The sequence below is a fragment of the Spermophilus citellus genome, assembly GCF_964194105.1.
Source record: "Spermophilus citellus genome assembly, chromosome: 3".
NCBI classification, from domain to species: domain Eukaryota; kingdom Metazoa; phylum Chordata; class Mammalia; order Rodentia; family Sciuridae; genus Spermophilus; species Spermophilus citellus.
The window spans coordinates 15,182,852-15,196,391 of record NC_138184.1 but is presented as its reverse complement, the minus strand read 5'-3'; the positions used below and the strand labels follow the sequence as shown (position 1 = coordinate 15,196,391).

The 13,540-nt window shown below is 52.6% G+C and overlaps 1 protein-coding gene across 12 annotated transcripts in view; it reads left to right on the top strand.

Moving 5' to 3' along the window:
- EPS15L1 (epidermal growth factor receptor pathway substrate 15 like 1) overlaps window positions 1-13,540 on the top strand; it is a 99,837-nt gene that overhangs the window by 66,590 nt on the left and 19,707 nt on the right. For 9 of the 12 annotated variants that reach the window (XM_081287071.1, XM_081287076.1, XM_081287074.1 and 6 more), the window contains 3 exons: window positions 3,534-3,594; window positions 4,544-4,626; window positions 12,268-12,400. In XM_081287071.1, coding sequence (XP_081143197.1) covers window positions 3,534-3,594; window positions 4,544-4,626; window positions 12,268-12,400 — 277 coding nt within the window. The remainder of the gene's footprint in view (window positions 1-3,533; window positions 3,595-4,543; window positions 4,627-12,267; window positions 12,401-13,540) is intronic. The other 3 variants (XM_081287080.1, XM_081287073.1, XM_081287072.1) reach the window with 1 other exon arrangement.

Here is a 13,540-nt window from a genome sequence, read left to right as displayed (position 1 = left end):
GGCCTTAAGCCTACTGTTTAATTACATATGTGCCTTTTATTCCCATACTTGTTCCTTTGTTTTCATTTTCCTGTTAAGTTAGCCAGCTTTTTGTCCCAGTGACTAAGGACCTGAGCTGATGTTAGCAATGTCAGAGTGCTGCCGGAAGGCAGACCCATACTCAGAAACCACCCAGCAAGGCAAGTTTCACTTCTGCCCAAGGTGAGCTCCCACACACCTGGCCAGCAGCACTCTGGGCGGGGTCTGCCCAGGTGTCCTCCTAAGGAGCAGCCTCCCGCTCTGGTAGGAGGAGTTTAGGGTCCCACTCTAAGCAATGGACTGATCTACAACCGGGGAGGGCAAGGGGGGCATGATGTGATCAGATGACCTACTGCACTTCAGACGTGGGACCGGAGACTGAGGGCAGAGGGGGACGTGTCGTGAGGCTCAAAATGGCTCCACATGGTTCAACCACATGCTTTTGTTACTTAAAATAGCCTCATCTAACCATACGTTATGAAATTGAGGTTTTAGATTATAGCAAACACATTTTCGTTACATATTAGGAAACTCACGCTATAGGTTTGGCAGAAAAGAGAACATTAATCTTACAATAATCAACTTAGAAGAGCAACAGATTACTTTCCTGGCCTTAGCGTGTGGTCACTTGGCTATATGGCTGTGGGCAACACAGCAGGTCCTGGTGGGACCACGTGGCTGCTCTTCACAGCAGCAAATAGAGAAGAAGGGACCAGGGTTCCAGTAGCACCTTCGAGGGCACGTCCCAGTGGCCAGCTTCCCTCACTAGTCCCCGCCTGCTGTGGGCTCACCCCTTCCAGCGTGGCCTTTGGAGGTGCTGTCGAAACCACAGCATCTGTCTTTTGTATTGTTTGGATATTTTCTAGAATTTCCTTTTATCCCATATCTTTGCATTTTGATTATAACCCTTTAATTTTTTTATAAAGGTTGCTTTAGGGACTAACAAGTGGAATTCAAATTTTCATAGTCTACATGGTGTTGACGTTGTATACGTCATGTTAAATGTAAAATTTGCAGCCACATAAGTTTCTATTCCTCTACCAATATAGCTGTCACATAAGTGTCATACATCTAAATACATGATAAACTCTATAACACACAGTTTTCATTTTTATTTAATCCATTGTTTATATTTTATTTTATTTTTTTAAAGAGAGAGGGAGAGAGAGAGAGAGTGTTTTTTAATATTTATTTTTTAGTTCTCGGCGGACACAACATCTTTGTTGGTATGTGGTCTGAGGATCGAACCCGGGCCACACGCATGCCAGGGATCGAGCTACCACTTGAGTCACATCCCCAGCCCATTGTTTATATTTTAAAGAAATGAAGAAGAAAATATTGCCTTTTGGTTTTACCCAAATAATTACAATTTCTAATGCTTTTTATTTCTTTGTGAAAATGGACTTTGCCTCCATTATCATTTTTCTTTAGTCTACGAACTTCCATACACACTGGTAGTGCAGGTCTGCTGTCCTGTGTTCTTGTCCCGCCCCCCCCCCCTTGTGTGCTCTCTCTCTTTTCCTTTTTTTTTATTTTTAAAATTTTTTCAGTTGTTGATAGACCTTTATTTTATTTATTTATATGTGGTGCTAAGAATTGAACCCGGAGCCTCACACATGCCAGGCAAGTGCCCTACCGCTGAGCCACAGCCCAGTCCTCACTTTTCCTTTTTGTGGTGCCAGGGATTGACCCTAAGGCGTTGGGCACCCGAGGTTGCTCTCCCACTGAGCTGCACCCCAGCCCTGTTGGCATTCTTGGAGAATACTTGTACTCCATGCAGTATTCTTTTTTCTTACTTTTGGTGCTTTTGGGGTAGTCTTGTCTTCCAGCCTCCATTATCCTTGATGAAAAGTCATTAATTTTGAATAGTTGTCATTTTGTAGGCAATCTGTTATTTTTCTATGACTGTGTTTAAGATTCTGTCTTTGTCGGGGCGCAGTGGCACACACCTGTAATCTCAGAGGCTCCAGAGGCTGAAGCAGGAGGATCGCAAGTTCAAAGCCAGCCTCAGCAAAAGCAAGGTGCTCAGGCAACTCAGTGAGACCCTGTCTCTAAATAACATGCAAAATAGGACTGGGGATGTGGCTCAGTGGCTAAGCGCCCCGAGTTTAATCTGTGCGCCCCCTCCCCCCACAGAATAGATTCTCTCATTATCCTTGGTTTTCAATGGTTTGTGAAGTATCTGGATGTGATTTTCTTTGTATTTATGCTGTTTAGGATTTGCTGAGCTTCTTGAATTTATAAATTATGTTTTCCACCAAATTTATTAAGTTTTTAGCCCTGAGTTATTTGAGGTGTGCATGTGTGGTGCTGAGGATCTGGGCAAGCACTCTACCTCTGAGCTGCATACCCAGCCCCAGTTTTTATTTGAAAATGTTTTCCTGCCCTGCCCTATTTTTTCTCTCCTCACTTTCCGGTATATAGTCGCCCACACTTAGACCTTTTGTTCTTCTCCCACAGGCTCCTACTCTCTTTTCATTCTCTGTTCTCCTTCAGACTGGGTGATTTCTACTGACCTCTCTTCCACTTCGCTTATTCTTCCCTCTGTCATTGCTTATAGAGCTAACCTAGGAAAGTTTTATTCTGTGTATTGTACTTTTCCGTTCTAGAATTCCCATTTGTTTCCTTTATCTCATTGAGTACAGTTATGATTGTGGCTTTAAAGTTACCCTTGTCTGAGAATTCCAACCTCTTGGTTATCTTGAGATGAATGCCACAGACTGATTTTTCCTTTGGGAATCGATCACGTTTTCTGGACCTTTGTATGTTGAATGGTTCAGAAATGTGTCCTGCACACTGTCTGTCTGTTGTGGAGCTGGAGTTCCCTAATATTCTCCCAGAGTACATGGATGCTTTCGTTTCAGCAGGTAATTGACTTGGTGAAACTCACTGTGAACACTCTCCCTGACCTTCAGCTGACAGAGGCTCAGGTCTCATTTTAATTCCCATGGCCTCAACTGTCAGCTGCTTTGAATCTGTCCTCGGCCACTCAGTGCAGGGATCAGCCTGAGACTTGGGCAGCGTGCATCATGAAATTTGGGCTCCTATTCTCTGCCTGTCCTTTCCAGTTCCTCTTCCCTCTTCCATGGTCATGGTCATCCCATCATCTGGTGTGCAGGCCAGAAAGACAGCAAGTTTCCTACTTGAATTCTGACCACCTGTGCTGTGCCGCAGCTGTGCAACATCTTCAGGGTGTAGCTGTCAGAGCGGAAACTCACCCTCACACTGTGTTCTTCTACCTGATCTTATTCTTCTCCAAAGTCTCCTTGCTTTGATTCACTTTCCAATCTTTAGGTTGCTGCTTTTTTTTTTTAAATTCAGATTTTGTAGATGTTATCTGTAAAAGGGTCAATATATTAGCATTATACTCTACTATCTGGGTCAAGTGTAAGTGATCTCACCCTCCCTGTGGCCTGGCACTGTGTATGGGGTCCTTAGATGTCTGGGGAGTTGGCTGAACGTGTGGATGATGGAACAGATGCTGCTTTTTACACCTCTTCTCTCTTCTCACTCAGCTCGACCCCTTTGAATCAAGTGATCCCTTTTCATCCTCCAGTGTCTCCTCAAAAGGATCAGGTGAGAACAATGGCTTATTTTCCTTCCTGACTGTTCCTTGGGAGTAGAGGAGCCCACCTAGTTAATACTTTTCTTTCCCAAACTGAACGTGGCCTCAGTGTGCACGTCATTAGTTGGGGGCTCCCAGATCCTTGCCTGAGAGACCATTAGGCCAAGGTGGATGCCCCCTGGCAGCTCTTCTTCCCTAGCAAGAGCTGGATCTTCCAGAGCGGGAGTGGACAGTGGGAGTTCAGTAATGACACAGTTACTCGTTCCTCCTTTAAACCTTTAGTGTGTCTTTACTGTTTCTCCCAAAAGAATCCACAGTTGGACTGTGGGTACTGACTTGTGCTGGGTCTTCTGAGTCTGAAGGAACCTTGGCTCCCAGCGTAAAATTCAGATGCTCACCCAAGCCTTAAAATAAGGGAGCATTTGCCTCTGGGCACAGGTCTCGCTTGGCCCTGCTGCTGTGCCTAGCAGCTTGCACGTGTTGGTGCAGAACTTGGTACCAGGGGCAGTCAGCTGCTCTAGGCAAGACTCTCTGGGGCCAGAGAAAGCTCAGCAAAAACCTCTCCCTACGCTGGGCATGGTGGCAACACCTGTGGTCTGAGCTACTGGGGAGACTAAGGCAGGCGAGTCTCTTGTGCTCAGGAGTTCAAGGCCAGCCTAGGCAATGGAATGAGACCCCGTCTCAAAAATAAAACAATCAGTCCCTCCTGTTGACAACGGCCTACATAAACTGTGTGGGTCTTGGGTCACCCTCGGGTGGCTTCTGCTCTCCCTCTCCTGCTCCCTTCCAGCAAGCCAGCAAGCTGTGCCCCTGCAGGAACTTGTTGCCCCTTTGAAAACTGAGGTGCATCAGTGCAGCCTCTGAATCTCCCGACTCAGGGTGCCCAGTACTTCCACTTGACCCCCAAAGGCATGCTCTGGTTGAGACCTGTAACTCCGACCTTGTTGGTGCTGATTGCAGATCCCTTTGGAACCTTAGACCCCTTCGGAAGTGGGTCCTTCAATAGTGCTGAGGGCTTCGCTGACTTCAGTCAGATGTCCCAGGTAAAGCCCCTCCCACGGAGCCCCTGCCTCTGCCCTGTCTTGTGCCTCTTGGTGCCATGTGTATTTCGCAGTGTGTGATGTCACGTATGTATTTCCCTAGCCCCTCGCAAGCTCCGAAATGGGTCCTCACGCCAGGCGGGGTGTGAGCAGGCGGGGCCTAGAAAGCACCCCTGATGGGCGTCGGGTGCATTTCCTTCCCTCCTTGGGAAGCTGGCCGAGCCCCGGGTCCCTCCCAGTGGCTTGGATGCCATGGCTGCCCCTGCTTCCACTGGCGACTGATGAGTGTCAGGTCGCAGATCATGAAGTTGTCACCTCTGTGGCCACACAGGAACTCGAGAAGGCATTAGGCACACAGTCCCAGGAGGGTTGTGGGCAGCAGACCCGAGGCGTGACGAATGTGGAGCTGCCAGGACACATCTCCTGAGGGTGTTGGAAAGTGAGGGCCAGGCTGTGGACACACGCAGCTGAGGACTGAGCTGTTCCGCAGGCAGCAGGAACGGACTCCATGGTATCGAGCCGTGAGCTGTATCATCAGACCTGAGCATGGCAGCTGTGAGGGCGGCGGCCTGTCCCTGGACCCCTGTGGGCCACAGCGTGCAGGCTCGCTGCCGTGGGGCTCTGCTGTTTTCACACGTCTCACGGATTTTTACCGAATGCCTGCCCAGGGACCATGAGCACTCCAAGAAGAGGGAGGTGACCACAAACAGAATATAGTCCCCTCCTAGGGACCCCGTCCCAGTTGGGAAGACTCGTGAGCCAGATGGTGGTGAGGCAGATCAGGGTGGGGAATTTCATCCAGAGTGACCAGACCCATCCTCTGTGGGTGCTGCCAGTGGCGTGCAGGAGGAATGGGTGGGAGTCCGGTGGTCCCTCGGTGTCCATGGCCGGTGGACCAGCACTTCCTCAGATACCAAAGCCTGCAGATGCTTGAGCCCCGTATGTACCATGGCATAGTATTTGCATAGAAGCTGCACGCATCCTCCTGTAGACTTGGGCAGTGTGCGTGCTCTGGCCTCGCAGTGCTGGGCCTGTCCAGGGAACCGTGACGAGGAAAGAAGCTGTGCTGCTTCAGTACAGACACAGTTATTTTTCGGGTACTTTTGATCTGAGGTTAGTTGGTTGAATCTGTGGATGCAAAGCCCACAGATGTGGATGGACATGTGAAAGGCCCCCAGTGTGGGCTCCCCGTGCTCCCCACAGCCCTGGGCCGGGCGCCCCACTGAGCCGGCTCCCCCGAGTCCTGGCTCGCTGGCTCAGTGCTCACTCAGCTAGTGGAGCAAACAAGTCTCTGGTGCCGAAAGCTTGTGGTTGGCAGCAGCAGCAACAGCGTGTGATTGTGGCACAGGGCTTCCGAGAAGCACTTGAGGTTCTATTCAGGTTTTCAAAGAAACGTGTGAGCGTGAACTGGCAGCAGGGCAAATCCAGCTGGATTTGCGGAGGGTGTGCCTACGCTCAGGAGCTGGTCGCAGGGCACCCAGTGGCACTGGTACTGGGTTGCAGCTGTGTCCTTTTGGTGCAAGGAGGGGAGAGCCACTGTCCCTCACACTGCAGCGTTGTACACCAAGTGGAGTTGGCCGAGGGCCCCGGGCAGTGAGTGTGCCCCTGCCGCTGCTCTTTTCTTGGTGGCTCTTACATGTGCACCCAGCCCCGGGAAACCTACTCCCAAGTCAGAAAACTCCTGCCACATGGTGGCAGCAATCTCAAAGGAAGGGGTCCAGGTTGTCTTCTCAGGCCGTCCCCACTGGGCCTCTCTTCCTGAAGGAGGTGGCTCCAGAGAAGGAGACTTGGGATCCTCCTTCTCCATCCTCATGGTCAGTACCAACAAATGGCAGCCAGCAGTGGCCTGAGCTAGGACAAGGACAAGGGCCCCCAGCCGGCTGTTTAGCATGAGTGAGGACCCCTGTTTTAAGATGAGTCCAAGCCAGAAGCCTTGTGGACAGTTCTGCAGTGGCCGGAGGGCAGCCGGCCCGGAGGGGCTCTGGGCCTGGATGGCAGCATGGCCTGTCCAGTCACTGAGCCTGGCCCTTCCCTATTTCTCTGCCCATCCCTTTCTGACCTAAAAAAAAAATTGCACTTTCCCCTTCTGATGATCTTCCTCCCCTTGCTGCGTACCCTGGAGTCAGGCTGTCCCCACACGTGTGCAGTTGTGATTTAGTCAGTCCTACTTCCTGTTCTTGGTGCCAGGCCAGGACAGTTGGACTGGACCGTGGAAAATTGGTGTCCCGTACTAGATTGTTTTGTTTCCACCGTTCCGTTGGCTCCTGATTTCATGACACTTGTACAGCTAAATCCTGTCCTCAGAGCTGTTTTTCCTTTTGGTTACCTTTTGGTTTTTCAAGAACAACATCGGGTATATAAATAAAATGCTGAGGGAAATGAAAGTAAAGTGGCAAGAAGGGTCCTTTTTTTTTTTAAAACCTTTCTTTAAAAAAAAGAAAAGAAACAACAGTGCCAGCTTTTCCCCATCTGAGCAGGGCGGGGGTGACACACATGGTGCCCACCCCCAGTGTCCTCCCCCCACTTGGCTCTGCGGTGGGGGCGGGGCAGTTCCTCCAGCAGACTCCAGCCTGCGCTCAGTGGAGAGCCCCCGCCACCCCAAGAGGTTTTCTAGACAGTATTAAGTCTCAGTGACATTGGCTTGCTTTAGAAGCAAATTCTCCAATGTAAGTTTTCAGAGAGCATTTAAAAATAAGTAAATAACTTATTTATTTTGCCCTCTTTCCCCATCCACACCCCAAAAAGCCACTTACAAAATATACGGTTGGTTGTGAGCCCATTTTTAGTGACTTTTCTTCTGGGTTTTTGTGTGGTTTTGTTTTTGCGGTGCTGGGGCTGGAACCCAGGGCCTCACACATGCCAGGTGAGCGCTCTGCCCGAGCCTCACCCCCACCGTCTGCAGCTGTTTTTAAAGCCAGGCCTTCGTGTTTCTGGCTGCTTTACAAAAGCTCCGAGCCGTTTGCAGTGAAACAAGCAGTTCTTGAAATGGTGAACCCAGAACTGTCTCTCTCAGTGCTGCTGTTCACAGTGGCTCTCTGTCTCTTGGATTGTAAGCACACCTCACCCTGCCTAGCCCGAGAGCCCCAGCAGCCCTAGGAAACCTTTCTAAAAATAGTGACTTTCCTTGAAGTGACTGCCTGAGTAGGAAAGAGTGGGGTCGCCAAGGAGACTTCTTGGGAAACCTGAAGTCATGAAAGCTGGGATCGGAAATGACGCAGGCGCTGGGTGTTGGGTGGGATCTAACACTGTGGTAGGGAGCCAGGCAGCGCTTCTGCTGGAGCCTGCCCCTTGGAGGGAACTGATTGGTTCAGTGGGTTTAAACCCAAACCGGGAGCCATGTCTGCGTAGCCTAGGGTCTCAGCCAGCCTGGGGGTCAGGCAGCCTTGGTTTCAGCATGTCCCCAGATCTCACCATTAATGAGCTCAGGGCTTAGCACACCCTTTAGTCACCCAGGGCCTGGTGCACAGCCCTCCAAGTGGGAAGGCTCACCTCGGTCATGGTAAAGCCCGCCCAAGCCCCCTGCACCACCCGTAGCTAGGGGCTCTCGCTGAGTTGGGAGAAACAGGCCAGAAGACAGTGCACACTGCAGAGTCCCTCGACCTAGAGACCCACACCCACTCTGCACCCCTCCCCCTGAGCCACTGCTTCCCAGCACCCAGGACAAGAACTGGGGTCTCTGTGTGGGCCTCATACTGCTCACTCCTCCTTCTGCTAAGAAAATGGTTGTAATTCCTGCCTGCCTGCTCCGAAGCCATGGAACAAAGTAGACCTGGGGCCTGTGGGTGTGCTCTGATGATGGGGGGGAACACCAGCAAGTGGCCCAGTGCGCCCTTTCTGTCTCCTCCGCCCCCTCCCATTCTTCTCTGTAGACCCTAGACAGCCCAGTCAAAAACTAAGCCCAGGACGGCATTGCCCACTCTCGTCCTACCTGCTCCGGGCCAGGCTCTCCTGTGAGCAGGAGGCAGTCCAAGTAAGGTGTTTGTAGCAGATGAGCCTTCTCCGATCCTTTTTTATATTCACAGTGCTAGGGATCAAACCTAGGGCCTCATGCATGCCAAGCAAGTGCCCCACCACTGAACCATATCACTAGTGCCAGACTTCTCAGATTCTTGCAGGCATTGAAAGAAACCCTGTATAGCAACTCAGTTCACAATAGCTAGACTATGGAACCAACCTAGGTGTCCCTCATAGATGAATGGATAAAGAAAATGTGGTATATATACTCAATGGAATATTACTCGGCTTTAAAGAAGAGTGAAATTATGGCATTTGCCAGTAAATGGTTGGAGCTGGAGAATATCATGTTAAGCAAAATAAGCCAATCCCACAAAACCAAAGGCTGAATATTTTCTCTAATATGCGGATGCTGATTCACAATAAGGCAGGGGGCTCTAGGGAAGAATAGTGTTACCTTAGATTAGAGGGAAGTGATGGGAGGGGAAAGGAGGGGATGTGGGGATAGGAAAGAAAGCAGAATGAAGCAGACATTATTACTATGTATATATGTGATGACTACATGACCAATACGTTTCTGCAGAAAAATGAGGAATTATATCCCATCTACGTATGATATATCAAAGTGCATAAATGCATTCTACTGTCACGTATAATTAAAATAAATGAAAAATTTAAAAAAAAGAAAAGAAACTCTGTTCCCTTTCCTGTGCTTGGCATAATACAGGAGTCCCCCCTTAACCATGGGGCAATCATCCCCAGACCCCCAGTGGATGCCTGAGACATGGGGAGGACCAGGCCTTGTATATGGTGTACTTCCCCCTCACACACCTGATGAAGTTTGCTGTTACCAATTAGGCGCAGTAAGAGGTTAACAACATTAATTAGTAATAAGTGGCCTTAACGATGTGCTATATATTAAAGGCGTTTAAAACTTATGAATCGTTTATTTCTGGAACTTTTCATGACTGTTTTGGAGCCCTAGGTAACTGACACTAAGGAGAGTGATCCAGGGAAGGGGACCGCTGTGGTGGCTGTGCTGTCTTTGTCTACTGCCAGCACACACAGCCCAGCAAGATGGCCTGTCATCTTTGTCTCTTAGAGATGGGGAAACCAAGGCACAGCGTGGTCAGCAGGTGGCAGAGCTGGGGTTTGACCTCTACTCTGACCCCCAGACTCGAGCCTGACTAGGCAGATATTCTGGAAACTCAAGCAATAGATTTTGAAATGAGGCTCACTGCCCTTTGCCCTTACAAGGACACCTGTCCGCAGGGGTGGAGGCCCCTTCTCCCCTCCCTGAGGCCCTGCCAGGCCAACAGCTCTCTTTGCTTGAAGCTGCCCAGCAGGCCCGAGTGCGTTGGTGGGAGATGAATCTAGGGGTGGCAGCCCTCACTTTCTTTAGGAGGAGGAGGTGCCTTCTCCTCCTCCCCACCCCTCAGCTGGCTCTGTAGCCTGCCTGCACCCATGTGTGTCCTCCAGGGGCCTTTGGTTGGAGACAGTCTGACCAGAGAGGACGTGGGCAGCCAAGGACAGTGCCAGGTGCCCTGGCCGGGAGGTCGAGGGTGCAGACTCCAGCCCAGCCCACACTGCCCCGCTGTGTTTGGGCAGCTGCCTCTCCTTCCGTGCCTCAGTTTCCCTGTGTGTAAGTGGAGGTGGTGGCAGTAGAAGTCCCTCCCAAGGCCGCCGGGAAGATGAGGTGACATCAGCAGAGAGCTGAGGGGAGCAGGGAGGGCCCACGGGGGCGGGGGGAGTGAGAATCCTTTTGAGGTGCTTCCTGCTGTGGACCCTGCCACTCACCTGTGGTGGGGGGACCTGGCAGTGGGTAGGGGTGGTTGCCCTTAAGACTGCCTGGGCTGGGCAGTCTCGACTCTGTCTCGAGGTTGAGGTGGCACCGTGACTAGATTCTGGTGGCCACATCTCTGAGTAGGTGCTGAAGGCTGAGGTGGCACATCTTCCCTGACAGGTGCTGGAGATGGCGTTGGACCCTCCTCCCCACTTCTCCAGCCATTGTTGGGTCTGGGTTTTCCAAGGAAGCCAGGGAGTGCCCCTTGGTGCCCCCGTGCCTGTCCCAGGCTGCCCCGCTGGCCCCGTGTCTCCCGCCAGGGCTCTGCTGCCCCCACATGCTCCTCTTTTCTGTGCCCTTCCAGAGTGACATTATCATTTTACCTCTTTCTGCCAGTTCCTCCCGTTTCCTGTCAGTAGTGGCTCTCTGTGTCCTAGGCTTTCCTATTTTATATTTTAGTTATTTATATTTCAAGGTATTTTTATTTTTCAGTTATTTTGTTTTTAGTAAGAATGCATTATTTTCTGTATTAGTAAAACTGTAGCTGTTTTCTATTTTACTGAACGTTTTTCTATTTTACTGAACGTTTAGTTGTTGTTTTGCTGGTTCTCACTACTCCCAGTAGAAAGCCATTTTTTCTGGCCTGGGAAGCCCCGGCCCCTCCTTCACACACAGAGGGCTGGGCCAGCCCTCTGTGGCGGGGCTCGTCCGTCAGTCTGTCAGGCACAGTTCATGGCTGCCCTCTGGTGCTGGCAGGCACTGGGGTGAGGGCAGCATCCCCCCGGAGGCCGATGCTCTGCTGGCTCTCAGCAGCAGGTGACAACCCCATCAAGATGAGCGGTGGGGGCAGGTGCTTGCCCTCAGGTGGGAGAGGCCTGGCAGCCTGTCACTACCGTGGTGACAGGTGCCCTGTTTGGTGATAGCAGGACACCCCAAACAGGTGCAGTCAGTAAGAAGGGCTCCAGAGAGAGCTGAGGGGGGGCACGAGCAGGGCCTTGCCAGTGTGTGAAGAAGAGGGGCTTAAGGAGGGGGTGGGCCAGTGCCCCGGGGAGACTTGTGTGAGCAAGAGCCTGGCCAATTCAGCATGGGGGACGGCAGGTTCAGGGACTGAGGAGGGGTCTTGGGGGATGGAGACCTTCAGGTACAAGGGCAAAGAGCCGGGCATGCAAGGGGGAAGGCGGGCCATGCCTGGAGGAGAGCTTGGGGTGCACTGGATGCGTCGGGGCCATTGGTGCCAGTTCCCTCCCCCCCAGCCTACCTACCTGTCATCGCCACCTCTATCAACCAGCCAACCTTCACCCCCCCATACCTATTTCTACCCCCTCTGTCTCCCCACTTGCCTACGGACCCCTCCACCAACGTCTAACACTGTAAAACCAGGGGACGTGATCTGATTTGGGTTTGAGGCAGTAGAGCAGAGGTGACCGAATCGGGTAGAAGCCACAGCAGGATGTGCCAGACAGTGGAGGAGCAGCAGCATATGGGCAGCCCAGGGACAGAGAGGGGCTGCGGCTCTCTGACCCAGGCTGGCTCAGCGGGGAGGCAGCACACGGGCCTAGTCCAGTCAGCAGAGAGGCGAGGGGTCACCTTGATGAGCACGAGCAGAGGGCTGAGGGGACCCTGTGGGAAAGACCCGACGTGGGCCAGGGGATGCCCTTGAGTGACGTGAGCCTGCCGAGGAGCAGCCGCCCTCTGCTCCTTCAACATGTGGTGACTTGCCCTTCACAGGCCAGAGGGCCCCTGCTGTCCAGGGCGGAGGCGAGCAGGGAGCCTGAGAGAGCCCCTGGCCCCTGCAGCCGTGTGCCGCAGCCGGAGGTCAGCGGCCTCAGTGCATGAGCACTCACTGGTGGACACGTTGCCTTCCTTTTATTGACTGTTTTGCCTCTCTTTCATGTCCTCTCTTACAGCCCCCAACTTCTGGCCCTTTCACCTCCTCCTTGGGAGGGGCAGGATTCTCAGATGATCCCTTTAAAAGTAAACAGGACACTCCTGCTCTGCCTCCGAAGAAACCCGCTCCTCCGCGGCCTAAACCGCCCAGTGGTCAGTACACTTTCTTCTCTCGCAGCCGCCTGCCTGCGAGTACAGGGTGGTAGGGGGACCAGGGCCCCTCTGTTGAATAGTCCAGCGTAGAGCAGAGCCCTCTGGGCAAGAGGGTCTCCCTCTGCCCAGTGGCTGGGTCCCCACAAACATGGTGTGTGCGTGGTGTGTGCCTCCCACCGCCTGACCTGTCCCCAGCCTGTGAGCACCTTGGCTTCAGACTGCCTGAATGTCAGTGCCACCAAGATCCTGCCTGTCCCTCAGCAAATTGGCCACAGCAGCACTGGCTGCTGGATCATAGCTGTCCCCTCCACCTCACACTTGCCCAAGTCGGCTCAGGGAGGGCCTGTGTGGCTGGAGCACCCCTCAGTCCAGGCCTTCCCTGGCTGCTTACGTACAGGCTGGGTGGGGTGCGGGGTCTTCCTTGTGAGCACAGGCAGCACGGCCTGGGCTCCCCTCCACTCCCACCCGACCTCAGCGTCCCCTCCACAGGGGTTTCCTGCAGGCCTTGCGCCACCGGTTTCTCCTAGGTTTGGCACTTGCCCTGCTCTCAGGAGGGGCCCATCCATCCCCGCTGAGGATGGGTTCTGAGGACTTATCACTCCTGCAGGGATTGCTCACATGTCATGGAGTTGAAGTGACAGGCCAGTTTACTAGATGCTGAAGCAGAAAGCTGTCTAAAGCAGAAAGCTATCATATCGCTTCAATGGCAGAAGGAGTCGATGCGGTTTCCCAATCCATTTATCCACCCACCGTGTTGGGTAGTGCCTGGCCTGGGCCATCTCTGCCTTCAGGCAGTCTCCCCCCACCCTCCCTGCATTGTGGGGCCAGCACTCTCCCATGGTCTCACCTTCTGGTTATACCTCTGCTACCAGGCTGCCCCTAGACAGGGCAGGCCTTCCCTCCCCCCCCCCTCCCTTCACCTTTTCTGTCAATGAAGAGGGAGGGCTCGCCCTTCAGCCCAACCTTGTCCTTCCCCTGAGTCCACTGTGTGGGCTCCACTTTGAGGCCTGTCCTCACCCTGGTGCAGGCCCTCAGGTAGATCTGGTGGGCTCTGCTTGCCCAGCTTGCTAGTTCCATGCAGTTCCAAGGTGGGCCAGGCTTCCTGCACGTGATCCCCCAGCCAGTAGAGAGCCAACCAGG